This window comes from Bicyclus anynana, chromosome 27, assembly GCF_947172395.1.
Source record: "Bicyclus anynana chromosome 27, ilBicAnyn1.1, whole genome shotgun sequence".
NCBI lineage: Eukaryota > Metazoa > Arthropoda > Insecta > Lepidoptera > Nymphalidae > Bicyclus > Bicyclus anynana.
In genome coordinates, this window is record NC_069109.1 from 2536969 (window position 1) to 2552775 (window position 15807).

General features: G+C 35.9%; 2 protein-coding genes across 2 annotated transcripts in view; one reads left to right on the forward strand and one right to left on the reverse strand.

Moving 5' to 3' along the window:
• Positions 1-512: 512 nt before the first annotated feature.
• LOC112046942 (uncharacterized) overlaps positions 513-15807 on the reverse strand; it is a 72366-nt gene continuing 57071 nt past the window's right edge. Inside the window, exons 39-46 of the mRNA XM_052890040.1 lie at positions 15564-15771; positions 14947-15095; positions 8449-8520; positions 7730-7816; positions 6998-7109; positions 5028-5977; positions 4191-4326; positions 513-2862 (exon numbers count right to left, since the gene is read on the reverse strand). Of these exons, the coding sequence (XP_052746000.1) occupies positions 4198-4326; positions 5028-5977; positions 6998-7109; positions 7730-7816; positions 8449-8520; positions 14947-15095; positions 15564-15771 (1707 nt within the window). The 3' untranslated portion in view covers positions 513-2862; positions 4191-4197. The remainder of the gene's footprint in view (positions 2863-4190; positions 4327-5027; positions 5978-6997; positions 7110-7729; positions 7817-8448; positions 8521-14946; positions 15096-15563; positions 15772-15807) is intronic.
• Positions 9258-14326, forward strand: LOC112046454 (uncharacterized). Its single transcript, XM_052890085.1, has 2 exons — positions 9258-9521; positions 9612-14326. Exon 2 carries the CDS (start codon positions 9690-9692, stop codon positions 10833-10835), a length of 1146 nt encoding a protein of 381 aa, XP_052746045.1. The 5' UTR covers positions 9258-9521; positions 9612-9689; the 3' UTR covers positions 10836-14326.

Below are 15807 nucleotides of genomic sequence, written 5' to 3' on the forward strand. Positions count from 1 at the left end.
GAGTGACATCCATACTAATATTATAAAAGTGAAAGTGTGTCTGTTTGTTTGTCCGTCTTTCACGGCAAAACGGAGCGACGAATTGACGTGATATATCAAGTGGATATAGTTGAAAGGATGGAGTGATATAGGCTACTTTTGTCTCTTTCTAACCCCCCGACTTTCCTTATGGGGGTCGTTAATTTATTTTTTTGACAACCCGAATTAGCGAGGCAAAAGCTAGCAGGCTTTTATCCCCACGGGAACTAGAACTACGCGAGTGAAACCTCGGGGTGTCTGCTTAAATATCATAGAGGTAAGTTTGTGGTATTATAGGGGTAATCTCTGGATGTATTGAACGGATTTTGAAAAGCCTTATACCAATAGAAAGCCACGTTATTTGCGAGTGACGTGGGCTACAGTTTATCCCCTTATTCCCATGGGAACCGGAACTACGCGAGTGACTATTTCTATAAAAACTCGAGACGTTCTTGCAACGAAGCAGTTTAGGTGTTGAAAAATAAAACACAATACTGGCTATAATATACATATCTTATTCATAAATCTTACAACCTTTAGCAGATACCTTGTGATATACAAACGAACAGATTCACTGCTATTACAATTATATTAGTATAAGTGGCGCTTAACATTAAAAGTCCGTTCCGGTCATACAATGGGGGGTCGACACACACTTGTTCGCTGCAGTAAAAAATAAAAAAAAAACTATCAAAATTCACATCCAAAATATTTACATATATATATATAACATTCGCTTTCAGTCTCTATGTATATAAAGGCTAGCGCACATTATATTAGGTATTATATTACTTTCCTACATGTTATCAAGACAAAATAATTTAGGTTTATGGAAAGTCTAAATGAGTCTTTTATAATAAAAAGAAAAATTCCTTCAGTGTAGAATTGTAATTGTGGAAGGTTAGGCTACTGTAAACGCGATATTTTTACGCAAGTGTAACCGCAGGGCAAAGTTAGTAACTAGATTTTCGAATTCAGTATTCTTTATTTAGAAATTTTCTGGATTAGCCTATGTGGTAAAACAGGGTTAATCTATTTCAATTACAAATTCCAGCCAAATGGATTCATATAAACGGTAACCTATATCATTAATGTGATAAACAGACAATTTTATTTAGCTAAATTGTTGGTATGATATGATTCTCGCCAATGCTATCCATATTGGGACTATTATATTAAATTCAGCATTTAATTGATCATACAGATGTCACATATTATGTTAATATTGACCACACAAAATATTACCAGTAATTAAACTCAAAAAGAATTCTTTATTAAGTTCAAAGACCCTAAATATAATACTACAAGAAATCCTTGCACATCTAAGTGTTTTAAATTATTATAAAATGTTGGTGTTATTAATTTTATCAGCTACGTAGACGCAAGCGAAGCGAGTCGATTTATTGCAATCATTCCACGGACAAGTGTGTGTGGACCCCATACATTTTTTCAAAATATTTCAATCAATAATATGCAGTGGTAATCATCACTGTGACGTCATAAATCCATGTTTTTAGTGTCATTTTTGTGTAAATAGTCTTGTTTAGGTTTAGCACAACATTGTTCATATTTGTGTGGTGCTTATTAAGTAGTCAATACGTGACTTGATCTGTGGTCACCTGTTATCTGGAAGTTATCTGTGTACGCATTTAAAGTCCAGCCACTCTAGAGACTGCGTTTGTGACAAGATGTAACTTCGAACTGGCAACAAAATTTTAAATATCTTTTATTAACCTTAATAGTGAATAATAACATTAAAAAATTGAATTTTCATGAAAATTAAATAGGACATATCTGGAAGTATACTCTTACAAAACAATATAATGATTTTCAAAATTGGTTCATAAATGACAAAGTTATGAGGTACCAAACATGGAAAAAAACATACGCGTTGAATTGTGAGAACCTCCTCCCATTTTGAAGTCGGTTAAAAACTAAAAAAATAAACTCAACGTTTAGATGAATCATCATTTTATATTATAATGATGAAAATGATTGAAGGCAAAAAACTAGCCTTAGATGAATTGGATATACTGTATAATAGACCGCTCTTAGCCTGTTCTATGCAGGCCTAATCAAAAAATACGAAAAACAAAAAAAAAATAAACTATTAACATGTTAAAAAAGCTGTCGTTAATTCACTTTTCAAAAACAAAAATCAAATTGAGACAATTTATAACTAGCGCATGATCATTTCGGTCCTTCGAGCCGGATCGCAATAACAAATACATGTGGAAATTAGACGAAACAACTAGCAAGAGGGTATAACACTTTTGGTTTAGGCATAATGCGTCAAAATTAGTACTGAACGAATGGGCTGCTCGCCTGCTGTACAAAACTAAGAAGATTTTTGCATAGAGACAGTTAACATGCCTAGAAACTGTAATCACATTTTTATTTGTGAAAATAATCTCGTAATTGTAATATTTTTATAAAACAAAATTGTATTTTTATCACGTCACCGCAAACGCCAATCGTAGACTGTGACGTCATTCGCTACAAGGCATCGGTTTGTGATTGGCGCTTGCGGTGACGTGATATAATCACATCACTGCAAACGCCAATCACGCTGTTTTCTCTATGAATGACGTCACTTGCTAATGTGCTGTGTTTCGGCACATTAGCAAGTGGCGGTTTCAAAAAATGGCAATATTGCGTAAAAATGCCAATATTGTATCAAGTATAAAGAGATTTAAGCCATTATAGCCACAATACACGCCCTGCTAATTGTTTCATATTTTTTACATGTCAATGGAGTTGATTGGAAATTAATTATATATATTCATGTCTAGATCCGCAACGCGCTGTCTGGTGATGCAGATCGGCCGAGGTTCGTGTCACATTCTGAAAAAAAAAATAATAAAAATTTAAAAACATGTACCATAAAGTAATTAACTATGGAAATGCTTCACAATTTTCACCCCAATTCACCAACAAAATTATTAACACTAATAAATAATGAATGAATAAATAAATTATTATTATTATTATAATTATTATATTTTAAATCCTTTCACTACACACTACTACAAATTTGATTTGCAATACACACACGTGTAATTTTACACAGACTAACAAACACATCGCTTCGACTCATTACACAGAATATCTAATTGATCGATGTTTTACTGTTCCGGCTGATGGGTTCAATTTTAGATATTTTTATTACATAAATTTTATATAAATTATGTTAGAAATATAAACTGAAACATAACTTTACATTTTATTAAACTTGAAGGCATTTTAGGGAGCTCTTTACACGACGAAATTGATTACAACAATGAAACATTGATTCTATAGAGACAGTTTTTATAATCGTTTAACTATATAATTAAAAAATAAATTAGATCGTTGATCTTATACTATAACAGAGGGGTAATACGTCTAATGAGACAAGTCCCTATCTTATTCGTCTGAGATTTGTACAGTAGTATCTCAGACCAATTATAGAAATACCAATATCGCACCCAAATTCACGAACAAAATTGTCTGTTATTTTTCAAAAAAAAAAAGCAAGCTTAGATTTGGTATCAGCATCGATCCTACAAGCAGGCCCCTATCTAATTAGTCTGAGAAGTGTGTAGTAGTATAGACAAATGACGAATATAATCGGTGACTCCAAAGGATGTGGGTTCGAATCCGGTCCGGGGCATGGACGTCGCAACTTTTCAGTTGTGTGCATTTTAAGAAATTAAATATCACGTAACGGTGAAGGAAAAACATCGTGAGGAAACCTGCATACCAGAGAATTTTCTTAATTCTCTGCGTGTGTGAAGTCTGCCAATCCGCATTGGGCCAGCGTGGTGGACTATTGGCCTAACCCCTCTCATTCTGAGCTCAGCTCAGTAGTAATTTGAATATGGGTTGATAACGATGAAGTTAGAAATACGTCCAAGTGAAACATAAATTCATCTTTTAGTAAACTTTTATCTTTTTATAATTCAATATTAAAGCTTTTTTCTTTCTTTCAAACTAGAAGTTGTTGACCTTTTTTTACTACACAAAAAGGTATTTTTTTCTACTCAAAAAGGTATTTTTACGGAGCTCGACACAACAATGAAACATCGATTACACAAGACACAGTTTTCATAAACACATTAGATCACTGATCTAATAACGTCCAGCGAGGCAGGTCCCTGTGTAATTAGTCCGAGATGTATATTAGTACGAACCTGTCAGTCAGTAGGGCGCGAACTCCCCGCCGCCGTGCTTCTGCGCGTGCGCGTGCGCGTCCGGCCAGCTGTGCGTGTGCGCGTGCGCGCGCGAGAACAGCGACGTGTCCGTCGGGCACGGCTGAGCTTCCTGCTGCTGGAGACATAAGAGCGAATCAGACTTTAACCATTTGACTCCTAAATGGACGACCGGTCGGTATCCGTTACGTGACATGTAAAAAAATATAAAGTAAACTAAGGGCAATAGGCGAGCACAGTATCATGCTCCGCGCGATAGAGGAATGTAAAGATTTTATAAATGGCATTCCCTGACTGTCGGATTCCTATATATTTTTTTATTTTTTTTTATTATTATTATTATTTACAAGTTAGCCTAAGATGGAAGCGGGCTAACTTGTTAGGAGGAGGTCGAAAATCCAAACCTCTTTTCGGTTTCTACACGACATCGTACCGGAACGCTAAATCGCTTGGCGGTATGTCTTTGTCGGTAGGGTGGTGACTAGCCATGACGAAAGCCTCCCACCAGCCAGACCTGGACTAATTAAGAAAATCTTAGCCGGGGATCGAACCCAGGACCTCCGTTTTTTTGTAAATCCGTAGAGGAGGCCGTCAAAAATACGCCTAGATACGCCAATGCTCAATCACTGAGGGTTCTATACACATTTGTAGCTGGCCTACAAAGGCCTGGAATTATTTTAAACTTATTTCGGTGGGATTCGAACCCACACCCTCTAAATCGGAGGCAGAAGTCATATCCACTGGGCTATCACGGCTCTCAACGGCCTTGTGGTCACGGCTTGTATATATAGACATAGAATTATCATAAGTATCACTCACCTGTCCTTTATAAAACTTGGAATCCGTCACATAGTGTATAGTGACCTCGCTATTCAACTTGGAGCCTGCTCTCAGCCGTTGGAAATATGGCAGCTGGTCCCCATTCGGCATAAAATTATGGTTATCTTCCATTTTCCCCGAATTTTGACCCATATCCGGCTTATCGTTGAACAAAGCGTTCCGGAAGACGTTCCTATTCTCTTGCCCAAACGGAGTGTACAGCCTCTCTTCTTCTATCTTCAACGGAGTGCCAATCGGTTCGGGTCGTATGGGGTTGGCAAAAAGGGAGTCGTTCTCATAACTCCTGTGCGACTCGGGTCGAGTGCCAATCGGATTGGGTGACACCACTTTTGGGTTTGGTGCATTCTGGTCGTAAAACTCTGGGGACAGGAAACTCTTTTGCTGATTCTCTTCCGGGGTTTTGAATAACGAGTAGTCCCTCCCTTCGTCGGTTTTCTGGGTGAACGAAGCCAAATTCATTATTCTGTTCTGGAGATCTACGTCTGGGTTCTTCGGGTTCTGCTCCTGCATGTACTGTGGGTTGTAGACGTTGGGGTTGGTGTAGTTGTATTGGGGTTGGGTGTACACGGGGTTGATTTGGGGTGTCTGGTTCCGTATACCCATGAGGTTCTGTTGGTGCATCATCGACATCAATGGGTTCCTTATGGTGTACATTCCATTGGATGTCGGGGTTATGGTGGCCTGGCACGGCGCTGGAGGCATGGGAATCGGGTCGGGGATTCGAATCTCGGACTTTTTCTGCGGTGGCGCGCTGGTTATTTGCACCGGGGGTAGGTTTGGGTGGAACATGGGGTTGCGGAGAGTGACCATCTTGGCTCCCTCCTGTTTCTGCTCCGTTTCGGCGGCTTTTTTGGCTTTTTTCTTCGCCTTTTTGGATTTGCCCGCCGTTTGGGGTTGCACTTCCGGTACTATGGTGGTTTTTGGAGATTCTGTAATAAACAAAACATTATATTTGATTACTAATTCTATTTTATAACGTTTACAGCCACTAGAGCTTTAAGATACAAATATATTAACATTCCATGGATTCACCGTGCGGGTCTCTAGTGTGTGGCAGAGAAAAACTAAGAGTTGGTCACGGGACATGTGACCCAGGTTGAGGGTCATATAATTTTAGGAATTTTAATTGTTTAAATTACTAAATGAGGAGATCAGCAAATTTTCATCCTCCTCCTAACAAGTTAGCGCGCTTCCATCTTAGGTTACATCATCACTTACCATCAGGTGAGTGTAGTCATGGGCTAACTTGTAAAGAATTAAAAGAAATGCACATTTTGCCAAATAATCCCTGTGGTTTTATTTCATCTGTTGTAGTCATCTGCAACGTAAGCAAGTGAAACAGGAAAAATTGTAGTCGTGGCCGTGACTGTTGTGATCGCTTAGTGGAATGTAACCAGTAACCCGCGAGTGTACAGTTACCATTGTGCTTGTGCGTGGAGAACATCATGAGCGAGGGGTCGGCGTTGCCTCAAATAGAACTGGAAAAACTGTGGTCTTGACTGTTGTGATCGCTTAGTGGGATGTAGCCAGTAACCCGCGAGTGTACAGTTACCATGATGCTTGTGCGTGGAGAACATCATGAGCGAGGGGTCGGCGTTGCCTCAAATAGAACTGGAAAAACTGTGGTCTTGACTGTTGTGATCGCTTAGTGGGATGTAGCCAGTAACCCGCGAGTGTACAGTTACCATGATGCTTGTGCGTGGAGAACATCATGAGCAAGGGGTCGGCGTTGCCTCAAATAGAACTGGAAAAACTGTGGTCTTGACTGTTGTGATCGCTTAGTGGGATGTAGCCAGTAACCCGCGAGTGTACAGTTACCATGATGCTTGTGCGTGGAGAACATCATGAGCGAGGGGTCTGCGTTGCCTCAAATAGAACTGGAAAAACTGTGGTCTTGACTGTTGTGATCGCTTAGTGGAATGTAACCACTAACCCGTGGGTGTGCTTACCGTTGTGCTTGTGCGTGGAGAACATCATGAGCGAGGGGTCGGCGTTGATGACGGGCGGCGCGCGCGGCACCGGCGTCGGCGTCGCCTCCAGCTGGCTGTGCTTCCAAAGGGGCTGAAACCATAAATAATAGTCTTTATATATACATGCGAAAGGTTATTCATCATAATTTTTCATCAACCCATATACGGCTCACTGCTGAGCTCGAGTCTCCTCTCAGAATGAGAGAGGTTAGGCCAACAGTCCACCACGCTGGCCCAATGCGGATTGGCAGACTTCACACTCGCAGAGAATTAAGATGCACACAACTGAAAAAGTTGGAGGTGCATGCCCCTGACCGGATTCGAACCCACACCCTCCGGGATCGAAAGCAGAGCTCATATCCACTGGGCTATCATATATTCATCGAAAAGTTCAATCACGAAATCTCGATGTACAAAACTGAAATTTGGCACGGAGGTAGTTTATAGCTCATAGGTATCCACTATTTGGCACGGAGGTAGTTTATAGCTCATAGGTATCCACTAATAACGGATTTCGCGACAGGGCCGGATTAAAGAGGTTTTCATCAAACATGTCAAAAACACATAAGTCAGCTTTCATACAAAAAAAAAAACTAAATTGAACTCGCTTTATTCATTCTATGGTGCCACAGACAGACATAACAAACTTATAACACCCCTCTTTTTGCGTAGGGGGTTAAAAGGTGTCAACTAGCCTATCACTTGACTTACCACAGATTTGATGGTGGCTGGTTCTTTCTTCTCGCTGGGTTGGACGCGGGTCAGGGTGATGCCGGGGGGGAGACGCAAATCTGCCACCTGACAAATATATACAACAATATTGCATTTCAAAATGTAAAACTTATAGTAGAGATAATATTTGATTTTTTTTGTTAGAATTGAACTCAAAAATTACTCTATTACTTTTCTGTAGGAGTGAAATTTTCAAAATTCATTGAACACATGTATTCAATCAGTTTTTCAAATATATAACTTGGTTTATGTTATAAGACAAATTCTTAAGCCTGTAGAGGGGTAGAATTACAAAATTAAAAACAAAGAACTGTACTTGTATTAAAAGAAGCCCAAGGAAGAGTAGAGTAAAGTAGAGCAGAGTACAATAGAATGGCATAGAGAGTGCAGTGGAATAGAGAAAAGTAGAATGAAGTGGACTAGAGTAGAGTGGAGTGGAGTGGAGTGGAGTGGAGTGGAGTGGAATAGCTTAGAGTGGAGTAGAAGAGGGTAGAGAAGAGTGGATTAGTAGAATATAGTGTAATTGAGTAGAGTGGAATAGAGTAGAGTATAGTGTAATAGAGAGAACTAGTGTATAGTGGAATGGAGTGGAGTGGAGTAGAGTAGAGTGGAGTGGAGTGGAGTGGAGTGGAGTGGAGTGGAGTGGAGTGGAGTGGAGTGGAGTGGAGTATAAAAGAGAAGAAAGAAATGGTCGTCACCTGGACGCCGCAGCTAAGCTGTTCCATGATGCTGCAGGATCCTGGCTTATCCGGCTCAACTGTGCTTTGATTCTGAAAAGTTGAATTTTTTTTTATTCTCTACAGGTTAGCCCTTGACTACAATCTCACCTGATGGTAAGTGATGATGCACTTACCATCGGACCTGGACCAATTAAGAAAACCTCAATCGGTGCAGCCGGGGATCGAACCCAGGACCTCCGTGTTGTAAATCCACCGCGCATACCACTGCGCCACGGAGGCCGTCTAATACATTACGAATGAATGGGGATGATGACTAGGTTTGAATATATTGATTTTTATGAAACATTCGGGAAAATAAAGTCAAGTAAATACATAAGAAACAAAGATTGTCGGTTTTTTTTATTTCGCCAATCAATTTCACCCGCGTAGTTCCAATTCCTGTGAGAATTAGGGGATAAGATACAGCCCATGACACTCACAAATAACGTGACTTTCTAGTGGTAAAAGAATTTTCAAAATATGTTCAGTAGATCCAGATAATTTACCCCCCCCACAATACCACTTTACCTCTTTATAATATTAGTATAGATAAAAATCAATGCCACTTTTCGTTGTAAATTTATACCTCAAGAACGGGCTCACCTATCCAAACCAAAAGTTTAGGCCAGTGATTCCCAAAGTGGTCTATATAGACCCCTAGGGGTCTATGACAAACTTCAAGGGGTCTATGTCAGCAACAAAAAAATTGAGGTCCATTAAATGAAAATGGTGTCCACGATAGTGGATCATAACACATACACTGATAGTACCTGTTTTTTACATCATATTATCTTACAATATCAAAACATATATAATATGTAAATGAAGTTCTTATAAACTACATTTAAATTGAATTTCCCGCGCATTAATCAACGTCAAAGTATTATCTGTGGTGGCAGCACTTTTTTATTCTATGTTTAGTTTATAATTCATCTGTCAGAAAATTCTCGAAGTTATTTTGTACAAGTGAAGCGTTAACGATTTTATTGGAAATAATTCTATTGTAAAAGAATATTTGAAGCAATAGCTTTTAATGTTGTTTCTCTTTACAGGTTTGTAATTATTAGTTGTTTGTACCGTAAAAATAAGTTGTATTTGCAAGAATGACTTGATGTTCAAAACAAATAAATTTCTCTTTACAGAGCAACAACTTTACTTTTGTTTCAATAAGCAGCAATCAGCATATTACAAAACAACATTATTTATAGCTGTTGTAAACTATGGAGAAGTTAAAGTTCGAATTTGTTGTGAAAACTGGTGAAGATCCGAAGACAAATGTCATCTGCATAACCTCAATTATGGACGCCGACAAAAACAGGTTTTTAATTCCGGTAAAATTACAACCGGTAAAACTGCATACTGAGTTGATTAAAACTCAAACTTTTCAAAAAGTAAAGGCTACACTGCAAAAAAGACATGAAGAAAGACAAGTATGGATTTCATTAACACCAGAATTACGCGATACATATGCGGATGAAGATGGAAATATGCAGTTCAACGGATATTTACTAGAGGAGAGTACATCTAAAATTCAACAGGTTTCAACGAATGAAATGTCAACAGAAACTCTTACTAAAATCCTGGAAAGTTTTGCTGAATCAAACAAAGAGTCAAAGCAGTCTAGTTTAAAAAAGTTATCTGAAAAATTTGTAATAGAAAAATTCACAAAAAAAACATCAAGTGTAACACAGTGGATGGATATCTTCGAAGCTGAATGTAATCGTTTAGGTATAAAGGATAGTATTGAAAAGATACAAGTGTTTCGGTTATTTTTAGAGGATTCTTGTCAAGATTGGTATAATTCTATGCTTATAAAATATACAATCAATTCAGAATGGGATAATTGGAAAATTAAATTTTGTAAAACATATGAGGACAAAGGCTGGTCACCAATAAGGTATGCTTTTTTATTTAAATACAGGCAGGGTACATTACTGGAATATGCTTTAAAGAAAGAAAGGCTTTTGTTAGAGGTAAATAAATCTCTTGATACACGTACTTTAATAGATTTAATTGTAATTGGGTTACCTAATTTCATAGCAGATGAAATTGACAGAAATGCATTGAAAGATACTGAGGATTTATTTAGTAGTATCCGGGGCCTAGAACATTTAAGGGATAAAAAGATAGTGGGTAAAAAAGTAGTAGAATGGGAAAATAAGACAAAAGAAAAAAACTTAAATAGCTTGCATGACAAACGACCATGCAGAATCTGTGAAAAAGAAAAGAGAGGGACTCGATATCATTCAGAATCTGTATGTTGGTTTAAAAATAAAGTTGATGATCACTCTAAAAAAGAGCTAATTAGAAGTGTTAATAATTCTGAATTAGAAATGAGTTTAAATGAAATAGATCCAAAAAACTAATTATTCCACCATTAATCAAAACTAAGTTAATTATAAATGATTCCATAGAAACGCTCGGGGTTTATGATTCAGGATCAAATGTAAGCATAATTAATTCGAAATTATTATCCTTAAAAGACAAGCCCAACAACATGAATAGTAATCGAGCAAATTTAAAAACGATTAATGGTGTAAAAAAATCTATGGGAATAGTAACATTAAAAATAAAGATTTTTGAAATAGAGAAAAAAATGAATATTTTTGTTATAGACAAACAAAATTTTGATTATGATTTTTTAATTGGATTGGATTGCATAAAATCTTTTCAACTGATTCAAAATGAAAACTTAGAGATCACACAAAAACTAGGCAAAGAAATAACACAAAATAATGAAAATATACCTGGTTTTACAGTTAAAAAAATTGAAAACAAACACTGTTTCATTGATGATAATAATGTTAAAGAATTAACAGTGAAACATAATTTCCATATGAGTGATAAGTTTAAGGTTAACTTTAATGAACACATAGAAGTAACAAACTTCAACATTACAGTAAATCATTTAGACAGTCAGCAACAAAAAAAAATAGGTGAACTAATAAGCAAATATAACTCCCTATTTGCAAAAGATAAATATGATGTAGGCTCAGTGAAAGGCTATGAGGCACATATTGATTTATTAGTAGATACATATTGTAGCAAAAGACCATATCGATGCAATTTTGAAGACAAAAAAGAAATAGAACAGCAAGTTTCAAAATTATTACAAAATAAATTAATTGAAGAATCTTACAGTCCTTTTGCAGCTCCTGTAACTTTAGCCTATAAAAAAGAAGAAGGAAGAAAATGTAGACTATGCATAGATTTTCGTGATTTAAATAAAATAGTGGTTCCTCAGTCGCAACCATTTCCACTTATAGAAGATTTAATGATAAAAACAAGAAATTGTAAATTTTTTTCAACGTTGGACATAAATTCTGCTTTCTGGTCTATACCTTTAAAAGTGGAAGACAGAAAAAAAACAGCTTTTGTTACTCAAGAAAATCATTTTCAGTGGACTTGTCTTCCATTTGGTTTAAAGACATCACCTGCAATATTTCAAAGAATACTAAGTAGCATTATTAGAAAACACAAATTATCCAATTTTACAGTAAATTTCATCGATGATATTTTAGTTTTTTCCCAGACATTCACGGAGCACATTAAACACTTATCTTTGCTATTGGAAGCTATTTCAAAAGAAGGTTTTAGATTGAAATTTTCTAAATGTAAATTTGCACAAGACTCTGTAAAATACTTAGGTCACATCATACAAAATAATACAGTTACTCCACTAAAGGATAATTTAATAGCCATAAAAGATTTTCCTGTTCCAAAAACAAAGAAAAATGTCAGACAGTTTTTAGGCAAAATAAACTTCTATGGAAAATATATACAAAACATATCAATCATATTAGATCCTCTACACAATCTTTTAAGAAAAGACCAAAAATTTATTTGGACAGTAGAGTGTCAAAAATCTTTTGATAAAATAAAAAAACTACTTTGTTTAAAACCTATTTTAGAAATATTTGATCCAGATCTTCCTATTCATATATATACAGACGCTAGTATACAGGGTTTAGGGGCTATTTTAAAACAACCACAGGAAGACGGAGAAGAAAGGCCATGTGCATATTTTTCGAGAAAATTAAATGACAGTCAAAAAAGAAAAAAAGCTATTTATTTAGAATGTTTAGCGATAAAAGAGGCGGTAAAATACTGGCAACATTGGCTAATAGGAAAAAAATTTAAAGTATTTTCAGACCATAAACCCCTAGAAAAACTGAATATTAAGGCTAGAACAGATGAGGAACTAGGAGACCTCACATACTATTTATCTCAATTTAATTTTGAGGTAATTTATTCACCCGGAAAGGACAATTTAGAAGCAGACAGTCTAAGTAGAAACCCAGTATTAGAATCACATATAAATCAGGAAGAAATCTTGAAAGTTGTGAATTTTATCAAACTAGAAGACATTCAAAACGATCAAGAGGAAAATGAGGAAATAAAACTATATAAAAATAAACTAATATTTAAAGATAAAATTTACTTCAAAAGGATAGGAAAGAAAAACAAAATTATACTTACGGAGGAATTTAGTAAAAAATTGATAAAGAATGTGCATGATACTTATTGCCATATAGGAGTGATACAAACAGGAAATAAAATCAAACCATTCTTTGTGGCAAAGAATTTAACAATTAATATAAAAAGAATGTGTGAGAATTGTGAAATATGCATAAAAAATAAATCTAGAACTAAATTTAAATATGGTTTGATGTCCCATTTGGGTCCCGCTACTTATCCGTTTGAAATTGTCTCTATAGATACCATTGGTGGGTTTGGTGGCTCCCGCTCTACTAAAACATATCTACATCTTTTGGTAGACCATTTCACCAGATATGCCTACATATTGACATCAAAAACGCAAAACGCAGATGATTTTATAAAACTCATAAAAAAAGTTATTCCTCAAAATAAAATTGGTATGATTCTATCGGATCAATACCCAGGTATAAATTCTAAGGAATTTAAAAGCTTTTTAGGAAAAGAGAACATAAGTCTCATCTTCACTGCGGTAAATGCACCTTTCTCCAATGGATTAAACGAACGATTAAATCAAACATTAGTAAACAAGATAAGATGTACAATTAATGAAAAAAATTATAAAATAGCTTGGACAACTATCGCTCATAAATGTACCCAGAGATATAACGATACCGAACACTCAGTAACAGGATTTTCCCCAACTTATTTAATGGAAGGAAAAGTTATTGATATCTTACCAGATGAGTTGAAAGAACATAAAACACAAAATGAATTATTAAGAGATAGGAAAATAGCTTTGCAGAGAACTATAAATTCACACAATTATAATAAACAACAGTTTGATAAAAATAGAATAAATAACCAATTAAATGTAGGAGACTTGGTATATGTGGAAAATGGTAACCGATTAAATAGAAAAAAACTAGATGAATTAAAAATTGGACCTTATAAAATATTAGAAAAGTTATCTAACTCAATTTATAAAATTAGTACGGGTTACAAAAAGTTAGAATCAAACTTGTTCCATATTACAAAACTAATACCAGTACCGGAGGAGTTTTGTAAACCTGGGGGAGGGAGATGTAAATGAAGTTCTTATAAACTACATTTAAATTGAATTTCCCGCGCATTAATCAACGTCAAAGTATTATCTGTGGTGGCAGCACTTTTTTATTCTATGTTTAGTTTATAATTCATCTGTCAGAAAATTCTCGAAGTTATTTTGTACAAGTGAAGCGTTAACGATTTTATTGGAAATAATTCTATTGTAAAAGAATATTTGAAGCAATAGCTTTTAATGTTGTTTCTCTTTACAGGTTTGTAATTATTAGTTGTTTGTACCGTAAAAATAAGTTGTATTTGCAAGAATGACTTGATGTTCAAAACAAATAAATTTCTCTTTACAGAGCAACAACTTTACTTTTGTTTCAATAAGCAGCAATCAGCATATTACAAATATTTTAAAATTAACTATGAAGTTAAAAAAATATTATATCTAATATATAAAATTCTCGTGTCACAGTTTTTGTTGCTATACTCCTCCGAAACGGCTTGACCGATTTAGGCCAACATCTATTTTTTAAACCCCTAATTGTTATTCGAATCGTCCGTGGGTAGGGGTGGGGTAGGGGTAGGGTAGGAGTAGGGGTAGGGTAGGGGTAAGATAGGGGTAGTTGAAAGTTTACATCGAGTTTCACGCGGACGAAGACGCGGGCGTCCGCTAGTATGTTTATAAAATTTTGTAAGTTGTAGGATACAGAAAATCAATATTAAATAAGTAGGGGGTCTACCCAACACGGAAAACATGGCAAGGGGTCTACGACACAAAAAAGTTTGGGGAACTCCTGTTTAGGCTTTGTTCGGACTATTTAGTGAAGGTAGGACATGGTTTATGTGAAGTTTGCACAAAATTGATCGATCATCACATTCTTTGTAATAAATGAATTCAGGGGTAGGTTAGGGGTAGGGTAGGGGTTAGGTGGGGCTAGGGTAGGGGTAGGGTAGGGAGTATTCGTATACATTAAAAAGTTCTGTTACCTTTTTGTTAACAATTTCTATGGTGGTGTCAGCTGTGATGTTTATGACTTGAGGTTTTTGGGCACTGTTGTCCTTTTTCTTTGACTCCTTTTTGTTGTTTTGTTGCGTTTGTTGTTGTTGTTGTGTTGCTTTCGTCTTCGTTGTTGTCGCTGTTGAATAAAGTGTGTAAAATAAATAACAAAATGGCCTAAAAATTTTCAAAAAGGCAAAATCACAAATCTCCTGTTTTTTAAAGCTTTATATTAGCTTCACTTGTAACTACGTATGTAAGAAAATCTTGAAATCTCAATTTGACCCACTTCCCGGTCTTCGATTAGGATGAAATTTTGCACACGCTCTGAGTTCTGATGACAATACATGACTAGCTATGAAACGTCATTACAAATCCAATATGGCGGCTTCCCCAAAACGGCGGACTGACTGTTTGAAATCCACATCTACGATATGGGTATCAAATGAAAGGGTTTGCTGTCAGGAATGTAGTCACGTGACTTAAATCCAATATTTGTAATTTTTAATGCGTGCTAAAAGCGTGTTTGTTAGTTTTTTAAACTATTTAAGATTTTATTTTGACCAAATGACAATTTTTATTGTACCCAAAATTAAAAAATCCTCACCAGTCTTGTCCGCTTTGTTCTCTTTACCCTTCTTCTCTTCCTTCTTTAACTCTTTCTTTTCCTCTTTCTTAAGCTCCTTCTTTTCTTTTTTTAATTCTTTCTTGTCTTTTTTCGTGTTCTCCGTTTGCAATGGCTCTTGTTTCTTGTCCTTTCTACTCTTCGCCTCCTGCTGTTGTTGCTGTTCTTTTCTTCTCTCTTCTTCTTCTGCCTATAATGTTTAATAATTGGTTAGTATGTTTCTTTG

Bases quoted from the DNA above. Each gene is read 5' to 3' on its own strand.
- LOC112046454 (XM_052890085.1), top strand. From the start codon at position 9,690: ATGGAGAAGTTAAAGTTCGAATTTGTTGTGAAAACTGGTGAAGATCCG.